This window comes from Mobula birostris, chromosome 6 (assembly GCF_030028105.1).
Source record: "Mobula birostris isolate sMobBir1 chromosome 6, sMobBir1.hap1, whole genome shotgun sequence".
Lineage (NCBI taxonomy): Eukaryota > Metazoa > Chordata > Chondrichthyes > Myliobatiformes > Myliobatidae > Mobula > Mobula birostris.
Window position 1 is genome coordinate 27,833,945 of NC_092375.1, and position 14,421 is coordinate 27,848,365.

General features: G+C 40.4%; 1 protein-coding gene across 7 annotated transcripts in view; it reads left to right on the forward strand.

Moving 5' to 3' along the window:
- The window catches only part of LOC140198885 (sorting nexin-9-like), a 65,099-nt gene that overhangs the window by 37,878 nt on the left and 12,800 nt on the right, over nucleotides 1-14,421 (forward strand). For 6 of the 7 annotated variants that reach the window (XM_072260072.1, XM_072260071.1, XM_072260074.1 and 3 more), the window contains 6 exons: nucleotides 666-796; nucleotides 2,260-2,360; nucleotides 2,964-3,064; nucleotides 8,782-8,859; nucleotides 12,012-12,088; nucleotides 12,232-12,321. In XM_072260072.1, coding sequence (XP_072116173.1) covers nucleotides 666-796; nucleotides 2,260-2,360; nucleotides 2,964-3,064; nucleotides 8,782-8,859; nucleotides 12,012-12,088; nucleotides 12,232-12,321 — 578 coding nt within the window. The remainder of the gene's footprint in view (nucleotides 1-665; nucleotides 797-2,259; nucleotides 2,361-2,963; nucleotides 3,065-8,781; nucleotides 8,860-12,011; nucleotides 12,089-12,231; nucleotides 12,322-14,421) is intronic. The other variant, XM_072260075.1, reaches the window with a different exon arrangement.

The following is a 14,421-nucleotide window of genomic DNA, read 5'->3' on the forward strand; positions in this document are numbered from 1 at the left end:
TAAGAGTTCTTCAATGCTCCTAATGTACCTGCCTCTACCACCACCCTTGGCAGGGAATTCTGCATTCAGCACTCTCTTGCAAAAAGATTGCCTGTCACAACCCCCTATACTTTCCTCCAATCACTTTAAAATTATGTCCCCGAAATGAGCTCATTCCGCCCTGGGGAAAAGTCTCTGAGTGTCCTCTCGAGCTGTGCCTCTTATAATCTTGAACACCTCTCTTAAGTCGTCTCTCATCCTCCTTCACTTCAACGAGAACATCTGTAATAACCTTTTTGAAAGAAAGAAAGGTTAGTCTTATTTGTCACAAACAGCGAAATGCGTCGCATGCATCAAATCAGATCACCGTGGATCGTGCTTGGTAGCCTGCAAGTGTCACCACGCTTCCAGCTCCGAAATAGCATGGCCACAACTTATTAAACCTAACCATACATCTTTGGAATGCGGGAGGAAATTGGGGCACCCGGAGGGAACCCTCGCCACCACGCTGGCACTGTAATAGTGTTGCACTAACCATTATGCTTCCGCGCCATCCCGCTTTGTATGGTCAATAAGAGTCGATACGATGGGTTGCATCTGATTCTCTGAACAGGCTATCAATTGATCTTTGGCTCCCTGTCTGGTTTGCCTATGTAAGTTCATCCTTGATTGTTGTCAATCTACAGGGCGGCTCAGTGAAGAGTTTATTCAGGCTCGCATGGGTGGACTGCAGATCTGGATCAACTGTATATCTCGTCACCCCGTGATTTCCCAGAGTGAAATTTTCCAACACTTTATCAGAAAAAGGGATGAAAAAGTGAGTGAGTACTTCAGTCCTTTTGAGTCCTGGTGAAGGGTCACGGCCCGAAATGTTGACTGTACTCTTTTCCATAGACGCTGCCTGGCAGCTGAGCTCCTCCAGCGTTTTGTGTGTTGCTCGTATTTCCAGCACCTGTAGATTCTCCCTTGTTTGTGAGTATTTCAGTCACTGTTTTGAAGAAAACTATGCTGAGAAAACATACTTATGCTTGATTTTCATACTTAACCACATTTCATGGATTTAGCCTTTGCTTCTATTAAACCCCATGATAGTCTGAACCAGCATAATAAACACCACAAATTGAAAGATACTAAATACAAAGCATAAGTGGAATATGCTTAATGTTTTGAAGGCTACATTAAGAAGAACCTAAAACCAGCACTGAAGTGGCCAATAATACATTAAGGATTTGGAACCATGCAAGTGGGGGCATGCTGTTTAGAATCTTACTATACTGTACTTCATGCTCAATCTGAACTATCATCTGGTCCCCTATGAACTATCTGGTCCCCTAATCTGAGGAAAGACATCCTTGCCATAGAGGGAGTACAAAGAAGGTTCACCAGATTGATTCCTGGGATGGCAGGACTTTCATATGAAGAAAGACTGGATGAACTGGACTTGTACTTGTTGGAATTTAGAAGATTGAGGGGGGATCTGATTGAAACGTATAAAATCCTAAAGGGATTGGACAGGCTAGATGCAGGAAGATTGTTCCCGATGTTGGGGAAGTCCAGAACAAGGAGTCACAGTTTGAGGATAAAGGGGAAGCCTTTTAGGACCGAGATTAGGAAAAACTTCTTCACACAGAGAGTGGTGAATCTGTGGAATTCTCTGCCACAGGAAACAGTTGAGGCCAGTTCATTGGCTATATTTAAGAGGGAGTTAGATATGGCCCTTGTGGCTACGGGGATCAGGGGGTATGGAGGGAAGGGTGAGGCGGGGTTCTGAGTTGGATGATCAACCATGATCATAATAAATGGCGGTGCAGGCTCGAAGGGCCGAATGGCCTACTCCTGCACCTATTTTCTATGTTTCTATCATACTTTGGAATTTGAGGCAACAAAAGCTGTATTGCAAGCCAAAATGGAGAGAAACTGGAATGAAGGACCAAATTTAATCCATTATAATCAAAACTTCTAGTACCTAAATTTAACTCTGTGTGAATGCGAAGTTCATTTTGCATCTGTCCTGTGCTCTCTGTCACGCTGTGTGGCATTTGATTATGACAATGGATGTCAACAATAAGAAAGTATTCTACTGCTTTGATAGGCATGACAATTCATCAGGAAAATATTGAATTAATAAAAAAACAATCAACAGCATTGGATATGTTACAGTGCATAGGTGCCATCGTGTCCTCTAAACCTTGAGGACACTGATCATTCATCTGTATGGGTTCTGAGTTATTCCTGTACATATTTCATGAATGGTTAAGATTGTAGCATTGTTCCCTGCAGGAATGGAAAATTGGTAAAAGAATTGCAGAGAAAGATGAAGCAGTTGGAGGAATGATATTCTCTGAAATCATGCCGTCATCAGAATTTAAGCTGCTGGATGGGTAGGTTTATTCTGTTTACAGCTAGAAAATATTTGGAATCTGATTGGAGAGGAGAGTGGAGGAAAGGGAACATCAATTTCTCAAACCTTCGGTAAGCACTCCCCTTCCTCCTTCTTTGTGCTAATCCCACTGGTTCCCATCGCCGTCTCTTTAGCCTCTGCCCCCTCTCAATCTGTCCATTACCTTCCTCCTACTGGTTCCCCTCCTTACCCGCTTCCTTTTATTCCATGGTATATTGCTCTCTCCAATCAGATTCCATCTTTTTCAGCCCTTTGTCACTTCCACCTATCACCTCTAAACTTCTTACATCAGTCCCACTCGACTCTTTCCCACCAGCCTATCACCTCCCTCACCTGCATCATTTGCTCTCTTTTGCTCCCCCCACCTTTATGTACTGGCTCTCTCCACTTTCTCTTTCCAATCCTGATGAAGGATCTCCATCTGAAACATCAGCCGGCTATTTCCCTCCATAGATGCTGCCTGACCTGCCGAGTTCCTTGACTTTTTGTGTGTTACTTACAATTTTATATATTTTGCAATGTTAACGTGATTGGCCAGCTCTTTATATTTGTTGACAGATTCCTTTTCTCTTTTAATTTAAAGAGAAGATGCAGAAAAATATTTGACCTTTGCCAAGAGTATGGGAGAAAGTGTCAGAAACCTCATAACAGTGACAGAAGACCACATGGCTCGGTGTACTGGAAGTATGTATATTAATGCATGGCAAAAGTAAAAATCATATCTTTAGTTCGAAGTTCAAAGTACATTTGTTATCAAAGTGTGTATACATTAGCATAACTACCTTGAGATCGATTCTCTTGCAGGCATTTACAGGAAAATGTACAATAATTTTATGAAAAACAATACATAAAAACTGAAAAATAACCAATATGCAAAAGAAGAGAGACTGTGCAAATAAACAAATAATACCAACAATGGTAAGGAGTCCTTGAAAGTGAGTCTGTAGGTCATAGAATCATTTCAGAGTAATGGTGATTGAAGTTATCCACATTAGTTCAGGAACCTAGAACATAGAACATAGAACAGTACAGCACAGTTACAGGCCCTTCGGCCCATAATGTTGTGCCAACCCTTAAACCCTGCCACCCATATACCCCCCCCAACTTTAAATTCCTCCATATACCTGTCTAGTAGTCTTTAAATTTCACTAGTGTATCTGCCTCCACCACTGACTCAGGCAGTGCATTCCACGCACCAACCACTCTCTGAGTAAAAAACCTTCCTCTAATATCCCCCCCATGAACTTATATCTTGTATACCTCTATCGTGTCTCCTCTCATCCTCCTTCTCTCCAGAGAGTAAAGCCCTAGCCTTAATCTCTGATCATAATGCATACGCTCTAAACCAGGCAGCATCCTGGTAAGTCTCCTCTGTACCCTTTCCAATGCTTTGACATCCTTCCTATAGTGAGGTGACCAGAACTAGACACAGTACTCCAAGTGTGGCCTAACCAGAGTTTTATAGAGCTGCATCATTACCCCGCAACTCTTAAACTCTATTCCTCAACTTATGAAAGCTAACACTCCATAAGCTTTCTTAACTACCCTATCTACCTAATGTAATAACTGATACTAAACCCAATGGAGTGGGATCTAAGGCATGGGCTGGATGGCCAGAATCTTTGATGATGGGTGCTGCTTTCTTGTGGCTGCACTCCATGTAAGTTGGTCAATAACTGGGATATATCCAGTTTCAGATTCATTTATTTATCGTGTACATTGAAACATAGAGTGAATTTCAATGCTTGTGTTAATAACCAACACAACCTGGGGGCAGCACACAAGTATCGCCAAGATGCCACATAGCATGCCCACAATGTTCAACAGGACAACAGACTAACAACACAACAGCAAAGCAAGCCCCTTTCCTCTCACTCTCACACCGAGAAGGATTTAAACCCTCGGAGAGGGTGTGTCCTTTCCTCCTGTGGCCTTGCAGACTCCCAGACATCAGGCTCTTGAGTTCCCCAGTGAATTCACAGACTTGCAGACCCAGGGTGTTGGCCATTGAGCCTTGCTTTCCAAACTTGCTGTCTCACTTAGACTTCGGTCTTCGACCTCTGGACTTTGATCTTTGGTACTCTCCCCAGGATCCACCGATGACAGAACCGTGAACTCCAGGTCTTGAACTCCAGAGTTGCCGTCTCACCAACCTAGGGGGTCTCCAGCCCTCATGCCTCCTGCCTGCGCAGATCTCTGATCCAGGAACCCTCTAACACTGGGGGGGGGGGGGAATGGGGGGGGATCCCTCCCCTCATCCTTGCAGGTCTTCGTGCACAGTGCTTGTGACCCGTTATCCATCTCCAATGATCACTGGCCAGCTGCAGAGCTTACTTTCCTCAATTACTCCAAGTGGCCATGACTTCTCATCTACAAGTTCCTCTTGAGTTCCCTGCTAGATTTATTATGTTAGGAATTCCCCCACATTGATACATGGCCTCTATGTCCCCACAAACAAGCACCTATAATTTTAAAGACTTTGATTACTTGATAGAACCAAGTAAGTAGTGTCCTTCCCAATTTCCACTCTGATTGGTGTCTTTCCCCAACTGGTAGTGTTTTCTTAATAACTTCCAGTCAGCCTTAACATATTCACCACATATGGTGCATTTCTTAAATATAGTTGACCTATTGTTCAATATAGAATCATTTAGTATTAGAATGGATATAGAATATATTGGAACTTACAATCAATAGCATTGGATTACACTCAGGGGTCACTTTATTCTGTATACTCAAACACCTGGTCGTTTATACAAATATCTAATCAGCCAATCACGTGCAGCAACTCAATGCATGAAAACATGCAGATATGGTCAAGAGGTCAGGTCCTGTCGTTGTTTGGAATGGGGAAGAAATGTGATTTAAGTTACTTTGACCATGCAATGATCGTTGCTGCCAGATGGGGTGGTTTGAGTATCACAGAAACTGCTGATATCCTGGGATTTTTATGCACAGCAGTCTCTAGAGTTTACAGAGAAAGGCTTGCAAAATAAAAAAAAATCCAGTGAGCAGTAGTTCTGTGGGCGAAAATGCCGCTAGACAGGTTCAAGCTGACAGAAAGGTGACAGTAACTCAAATAACCCCACATTACAACAGTGGTGTACAGAACAGCATCTCTGAATGTACGTTGAGCCTTGAAGTGTAGGGGCTACAGCAGCAGAAGACCACAAATATACACTCAGTGGCCACTTTGTTAGGCACAGGAGGTACCTAATTAAGTGGCCACTGATTGTGGAATTCCGTAAGAAATGTTTTTTGAATGTATTAGAATGTGGCAGAACTACCATAAAGGTGTCAAGTGTTTGTTAATTGTTTGAACTTTATAGGAAATGGGTAGAACTATGGTCTGATCATAATTAGATTAGATTATGAGACACTCAGTCCTCTTTTATTGTCATTTAGAAATGCATACATGCATTAAGAAATGATACAATGTTTCTCTGGAGTGATATCACAGAAAACAGGACAAACCAAAGACTAATACTGACAGATCCACATAATTATAACATATAATTACAGCAATACCGTAATTTGATGAAGAACAAACCATGGGCATGGTAAAAAAAAGTCTCAAAGTCCCCGAGTCCCCGATAGCGGCGGCAAAAGGGAGAAACTCCCTGCCATAAACCTCCAGGCACCGTCAACTTGCCGATGCCTTGGAAGCAGCCGACCTTAGCCGATACTGAGTCCGCCCATCCGAAAACTTCGAGCCTCCGGCCAGCCCCTCCGATACAGCCTCCCGAGCGCCATCCTCTGCCGAGTGTCTTTGACCTAGCCCCGGCTGCTGAAACAAGCAAAGCCGAGGATTCGGGGCCTTCTGCTCCGGAGATTCCGGTTACCACACAGTAGCAGCGGCAGCGAAGCAGGCATTTCAGAAGTTTTCCAGATGTTCCTCCGTACTCTCATGTCCGTCTCCATCAAATCAGAATTAATACAAAATCATTTTATGTATGTTTTAATTTGTCCCATAGGTATTATCAATAACAGTTCAGAAATGGTACTACTTGGATAGAATCACGATCCATAAAAACAGTATGTTTAATTCTAAAATTTCCATAATTAATACTATAGATATTAGCAATAGCAATCATACCGTGGAGAGTTTTGCTAAGGAGGACAATGGCATCAATGTCTAGCTTATTACTTATTTATATTGGGGGAAAAGGAAGGCACACAGATTTCTTTCAAGCACCTTGTCTGAATGTGAACCCTTTATACCCAAAGAAGGAGATCACAGAACCTCCCTTGGAAGATCTTGATTTAACATCTCTTACTAGAACCTCGCTAAAATTTCAGCTGAGCATTTCATTTAAAACTTTCAGCACATATTCTGCATTCCCATATTTCACAGCCAAAAAAATCACTCTGCCATAAGACCATAAGGTAGAGAAGCTGAATTAAGCCATTCAGCACATTGAGTCGACACCGCTATTCCTGATGTATGGCTGATGTATTATCCCCCTCAAGCTCCCTTCCCATAACCTTTAACACTAATCAAGAACCCATCAACCTCTACTTTAAATCTACCCATTGACTTAGCCTCCTCAGCCATCTGTGTCAATGAATTCCACAGGTTCACCAGCCTCCTCATCTCTGTTCTAAATTGATGTCCTTGTTTTCTATGACTGTGTCCTCTGGTCCTAGACTCCCCTACTATAGGAAACATCCTCTCCCACGTCCATTCTGTCTAGGCTTTTGAATATTCAATAACTGCCCCTTGACAGTTGATTACTTGGTCTCTTTCTTCATGTCTACCTCTATCAGAGACTTGCTTCCAGCTATATTTTGTGAAACAAAGTTCCTTTCAGTAAACTGGCAAACTGAATACTGATGCTTATTGAAAGCAGGTGGATCACTGCTCTTCAAGCAAGAACCATCAATAAAGAACATTAGTTCCTCTTGCTGGTTCCATTAGGCAAGCAACAAAACAACAATAATCTTTTGGCTGAGGCTGCTCAATCACATATTTCCATTCGGTGCCTCAGTACTTAGATTATAGTTCAAGTAACTTGTGTAGTAAATTATCAACACTGGCTACTCTTGCCATTCTAGTTTGGGCTTTCCTGGGTGTGAGTGAAATGCAAACTCTTTGCATAGTGGAATTGGACAGGCACACACAGCATAATCTGATGCTTAGTAGGATTGATACACTTCAGCTGGAATTTTCCTGGCAGAATAAAGAAAGAATACTATGAGAGAGAAAAACTAAGGTAAATGTCAAGACAAGTCGTCACTTTTTATTGTCATTTTGACCATAACTGCTGGTACAGTACACAGTAAAAATGAGACAACATTTTTCAGGACCATGATGCTACATGAAACAATACAAAAACTACACTGAACTATGTAAAAACAACACAAAACTACACTAGACTACAGACCTACCCAGGACTGCATAAAGTGCACAAAACAGTGCAGGCATTACAATAAATAATAAACAAGACAATAGACACTGTAGAGGGCAGTAGGCTGGTGTCAGTCCAGGCTCTGGGTACTGAGGAGTCTGATGGCTTGGGGGAAGAAACTGTTACATAGTCTGGTCGTGAGAACCCGAATGCTTCGGTGCCTTTTGCCAGATGGCAGGAGGGAGAAGAGTTTGTATGAGGGGTGTGTGGGGCCCTTCATAATGCTGTTTGCTTTACGGATGCAGCGTGTGGTGTAAATATCTGTAATGGCAGGAAGAGAGACCCCGATGATCTTCTCAGCTGACCTCACTATCCGCTGCAGGGTCTTGCGATCCGAGATGGTACAATTTCTGAACCAGGCAGTGATGCAGCTGCTCAGGATGCTCTCAATACAACCTCTGTAGAATGCGGTGAGGATGGGGGGTGGGAGATGGACTTTTCTCAGCCTTTGCAGAAAGTACAGACACTGCTGGGCTTTCTTTGCTATGGTGCTGGTGTTGAGGGACCAGGTGAGATTCTCCGCAAGGTGAACACCAAAAAATTTGGTGCTCTTAACGATCTCTACAGAGGAGTCGTCGATGTTCAGCGGAGAGCATGGAAATTAATAATGGGAAATAAAGAAATGGCAGAGACCATGAACAAATATTTTCTCTGCTTTTACAGTAGAAGACACCAAAACTATCTCAATAATATGGGAAAATATGGGGACAATATATATGGTGGAATGTAAATCAATCAGTATCACTAGGAAATGGTGTAAGGCAAACTGAAACTATTAGTCAGCCTATAGACCTCTGGACTTGAAGTCATACAGCATCCTCAGGCCACTGACTGCATTCACAACTAAAGGGTAGATACAGCTGTGAATGTTTGGATTAATCCATTACACTAAAATATTATGAAAACTGTATCAATGACAATATCCTTTGGGTTGCTTCATGTTGTGTTAAAATAATTTTTACAATGTCTTTTTTTAAAAATCTGTTCTTTCAGCACTGAAGTCTGAATATACCAAAATAGGAAAAGCTTTCTTGAATTTGGCTGCATCATTTGGCAAAAACACCTTTCATGGTAAAGTAAACATTGACATATTTAATTTCAAATAAAAACCTTTGCAGTAGCTTAAACAGATACATCAAGCACGAGAAAGTCTGCAGATATTGGAAATGCAAAGCAGCCTAAACAAAATGCTGGAGGAACTCAGCAAGCCAGGCAACAGCTAGGGAAATGAATAAACAGTCGAGGTTTCAGACCAACCCTTCTTCAGGAGTAATAAAGAAGGGGGAAGTCGCCAGGATGAAAAAAGGTGGAAGGAGGGGACCTTTCTCCCATGGTCTCTCTCCTATCAAATTCCTTCTTCTCCACTGCTTGACCTTTCCCACCCATCTGGTTTCACCTATCCCCTTCCAGCTAGCGTCTTTCCCCTCCCCCCTGAAGAAGGGTGTTGGACTGTTTATTCGTTTCCATAGATGCTGAGTTCCTTCAGCATTTTGTGTGAGATACATCAAGCATCATAAATAACATGTCATCCATATGTTTGAGGGTGAACCTTGGATGCTTTGACTTTGAATTTGTTTTTGCTACCTGCTGGACTTTCAAATATATTAAATTTTACTCCTTCTCTTACAACATACGAGCTGTGGTCATGATATGAAGTAACCAAATCCTAATTTCTGTGTTTAAATATGTCAGAGGCTAGTTATTTATTTCAGTTGGGAATTCTTCAATGCATTAAAACTCGTATTGAGGTGGAGCAATATTATCATGCTCATTGCATGCAGTTCTCAACAGGAACTACTGCTTCAATTTGTGGGGCCACTTTGGAGTTGCTTTACCTGTGGAACAGGTACACAGACCTTGAGTCCTTAAAAGTGTTAATGTCTGGGGCTCTTTTGGAAAACAGAGTTGTCCCCAGAACCATATACTTAGGATAGAATATCATGGGAGTGATGTCAATTATGCATTGCCAGCCAGTTGAGATCATTGCACGCCTGTTACAGCAACAATGAAGACCACACTACACTTTCCTGGAAGAGCCTCTGCCCATGTTATCAGAGATGAAAATTCACTTGTGTAACATGTGAAATGTTTTGAGTTTCTAGGGAAAGAACTTTTCTCATACCTTTCAATAGTTCCTGGTTCATTTCTTTCCTATTAGTCGACAGATTTGGTCCATCTTTCTAAGGTTGTTTCTGTTGTTTTCACTTTAACCCTCAGTTACATGTCATCACAGTTTACTGTTAGCATTTTATCTCACCCTGCCTAGATTGCCAAAGCATATCTTTTCATGTGTTAGCACACATCCTCGATAAGTGTAAAGAACAGTGTGGATTCAAATTAGCCAACTAAATTGTCTGTAAACATTCTACAACATATTACCTCTATGTAAATATTTCTATGCATTAAACTATAATCATTGGCTAATCTTGCCATTCCAGTTAGGGTGCTTCAAGATATCAGAAACTTGCAAACTGCATACTGGAAATGGATTGGTAAAAGTGGCATAATTTAATGTTAATTAGGATCGATAGACTTTAGTTGGAATATTCATGATAAAATAAAGAATGAATACTATGAGAGACAGGAAAAAAAACCTAAGGTAAATGTTTTTTCTAGAGGAAGAGAATGGAAGTTAACAAAGAGAAATTTTAAAATGGCAAAAACTTCGAACAATTATTTTCTATTTGTTTCCACAATAAAAAACATTAACATTATCTCAATGATATTGGAAAGTATGGAAACAAACAGAAGTTGGAACATAAGTCAATCACTATCACCAGGAAACTGTGCACATTTGATGCAGAGTTACAGCTGTGTAATCTGAGCAATATTGATGGCATTTGTCAGCCTGTGGTCCTCTGGACTTGGTTAAACAGCATCTTCAGGCCACTGACGTTGCATTCACAATTAAACATGGTTATTCTTCAGAGGCTTCGCATGTGGCTGTCCAGTCAATGTTCAAAGTATATTTATTATCAATGTATGATGCAACTCTGAGATGCATCTTCTCCAGACAGCCATGTAACAAAGAAAACCATGGAGTTCGTTCACAAAAAAATCAACCTCCCCCTCTCCATGCACAAAAAACACATTGCGCAAACGGCAACAAGAACATAAACCCCCGCCACTCCAACAATTTGCTTTTTGCATGTGCAGGAGGCGGTTGATGGGTACAGCACGAAGTTACTGCCCTTGGCTCATTATTAAGAGCAAAACAAATCAGACCTGACAATTCAAATCTGAAATTTTTCTCACATTGTTTACTTTTGCTGTCAAACATCACTGGCTCTGAAACCTAACTTTTACATATCTTTAAAATTCTCTGTCCCAGGGAGTTTTGTAGGCTGATTCATTGAATATATTCAAAAGCAAGGAAGACAGATTGTTAATCTACAAGGGAGTCACATTTGCAGAGCAGAAGGAGCTGTGTGTTTGGAAAAGAATTGCATTAGTTAAGTGTTACTATAGCTATTATGTTGCAAAATTCCCAATGGAAGCTGGATCTGTTTTAGTCCTAGAACAAATTAAATGAGACATATCTTGGTTGTGATCTGTGTTGGTCCAATAATTTTGCTTCAGTGGTGTATGATCTTGGTGTTACAGGTTTATGAACAGCTGGCATGTGATATTGCACAGCAGTAATGGTAATTGATATAGTCACTCTGATTTTCCACTACTCAGTTAGTTGATTACAGTTTGAATACAGGTGGCAAACATGCTGGGATTTGTGCATTTCTAGAAGAGCAATTTAAAATTACAAATATGATCTTCTCCATTGGACCTATTTCATGTGCCTGCTGCTGATGAAAGTCCTAATAACAGATACAGTGCAGACCAAATCCAAAGATAAAAGAGAATTGATATAGAAGCGCGTGATACTATTTTGCATTGACATCACAGCAAATGGAATTCTGGCAGGCAGTCAAATAGAGCTTATGAAATATTAAGTAGGCTATATCAAATTCAAACATCCCTTTTAATTAATTGTACATATTTACACACTGAAAATATAGCAATTACATTTCCATGCATGAGTACATTATAGGTGTCCTATAAGCTGGAGATGGAAATTGTAGCCAAGAAAATGAGACCTTGCATGCTTAGAATAAATGCGATAGCAAATGGATATTAAATAAATGTAGCATTAAAGTATTGTGACATTGAATGCTACAGTGCGAATGCTAAATATAACAGAGTGTAAATGTTCTATCGTTTTTCAAAAGGGAAAGGCTCAATTGAAAATGCTTTATCATTTGTTGGAAAAGCATACAATGACATTGGGAATCTTCATTTTGAACAGGTACGTTATTCTAACAAACTAATTATTTTAAAATTATTTATTCATAATTTATATTAAACTTTGCTTTTTGTAAAATTAATGGCCTTTAAACTACTTAATGGCACCACTAGAAATTCCTGGTATATTTCTGGTTTGTCTTGTAGCCAAAAAAGGATTTTCACAGCCTGATCGAGATCAATAAAGAGTACAAAGGGATGCTGACTTGTTTCCCTGATATTCTAAACGTCCTCAAGGTTAGTTAATGACTGTTTTGAAATACAGCACTTGAACGGTAATTATAATATATGCAAATATAATTACAGCTCAGTTTCCAGCAGGGATCACTGGAGAACTGTCTGCCAGATATTGTGATATAGCAAAATCTATGTGAGTAAACAGTTGCCCCAGTGAATCTATTTCTCTTGAAAGCTAAGAGAGCTAAATTCTGTGTTGTCATCCATCTTATTCAAGTTTGCCATCAACAATTGGCTTGAGGGCATTGTAAAGTGCAGATTCAGACCTTCTGCAGTAAGCGTTTTGAAAAGTGACAATCTTTGCTAGATTTTAAGAGATTTAGTGTAACTCACGTGAAACACGATGAACTAGCTAGTGAAATATGGTGGGAGACTATCAAAATGTAGAAACATGGCTTTGTACAACTCAGTGTGCAATCTCAAAATCTACTCGTACAACAAAAACAGCTTAGGAAAATATGCAGTCCTATCGTCCAGATACAATCTTTGGTGACCATGACAAGAAGGTAAAAGGTGTTATTTATAGACACAAGAGATTCTGCAGATGCTGGAAATCCAAAGCAACACATAAAATGCTGTTGGAACTCAACAGGTCAGGTAGCATCGATTGAGGGGAATAAACAGTCGGCGCTTCAGACCGAGACCCTTCATCAGGACCTGGGGAAGGATCTCAACCCAAAACATGACTGTTTATTCCCTTTCATAGATGCTGCCTGACCTGCTGAGTTCATCCAGCATTTTTTTATTGCTCTGTTATTCATAATGTGCTCTTCTCCTGCCGCTCAGTTACTTGTCACATTTCCAATACCCAAAATCTAATCAAATTGATTCTTTTTGTTTGGGCTATAAATAAATAAATGTTGATGAATTTTTCAATAAAACAATAAGAGGCCTCATTTAATTTAAATAAATGTGATCACACAGGATGAATGGGGCTTATAAAGAAATTTTGGATGTCCAATTTTTAAGAAAATGTTAGTTTAAGAAATTTAAGGTAGACAAATTTCTCAACCTTCACTTAGAGGAATAGGAAGAAGTTTGTAACAGACTGTCTTTGAAGCAGGGTTTCAATAGAGGGCCATCTTACTCTATTTTTCTTTACGTCAGATTCTCTTTTGTTTATTCAGTTTTTTTGGGATTTGAGCATCAGTTTCAAGGACAGAATTTATCTCCCACACCTGCGGCAAGTAGCCTTGAGAAAGTGATGATTGATGAATGAGCTGCCATCTTAACCTATAGTGATCATTCCTGTGAAGGAGCTCCCACATTGACATCTTCAAGGAGCAATGCCTCAAAAAGGCAGCATCCATCATTAAGGAATCCCATCACCCAGGACATGCCCTGTTCTCACTGCTAACATCAGGGAGGAGGAGAAGGAGCCTGAAGGCACACACTCAGCAATTCAAGAATAACTTCTGCTTTGCCATCAGATTTCTGAATGGACATTAAAACCATGAACACTACTTCACTACCTTTTCTTTATTTTTATTCTTGCTCTACTTATTTATTTTGTGTATTTCATATATATATATATATATATATATATATATATATATATACACACACATACATTGCTGCAATTCACATTTTTTCCTCTTTTATTATTATTATTAACAACGTGGAGAGCATCCTGACAGGCTGGTACGGGGAGGGGGCGAGGTGCTACAGCACAGGACTGAAAGAAGCTGCAGAGAGTCGTAACATTATGCTGCTCCATTTTGGATACTAGCCTCCGTCGTACCCAAGACGTCTTCAAGGAGCAATGCCTCAGGAAGGTGACACATATTATTAAGGACCCCCATCACCCAGAGTGCGTCGTCTTCGCATTGTTACCAGCAGGAAGGAGGTACTGAATCCTGAAGGCACACACTCATTGATTCAGGAACAGCTTCTTCCCCTCTGCCTAACGATTCCTAAATGGACATTGACCCCTTGGACACTACCTCACTTTTCAAAAATTATTTCTATTTTTGCACTGTTTTAAATCTATGTTTCATTCTTCTGCCACAAAGACAACAAATTTCACAACATATGCCAGTGATAATGAAGATATGTACATATTTTCTAATATTTGAACTAATTTTAATATAAACTAATCAC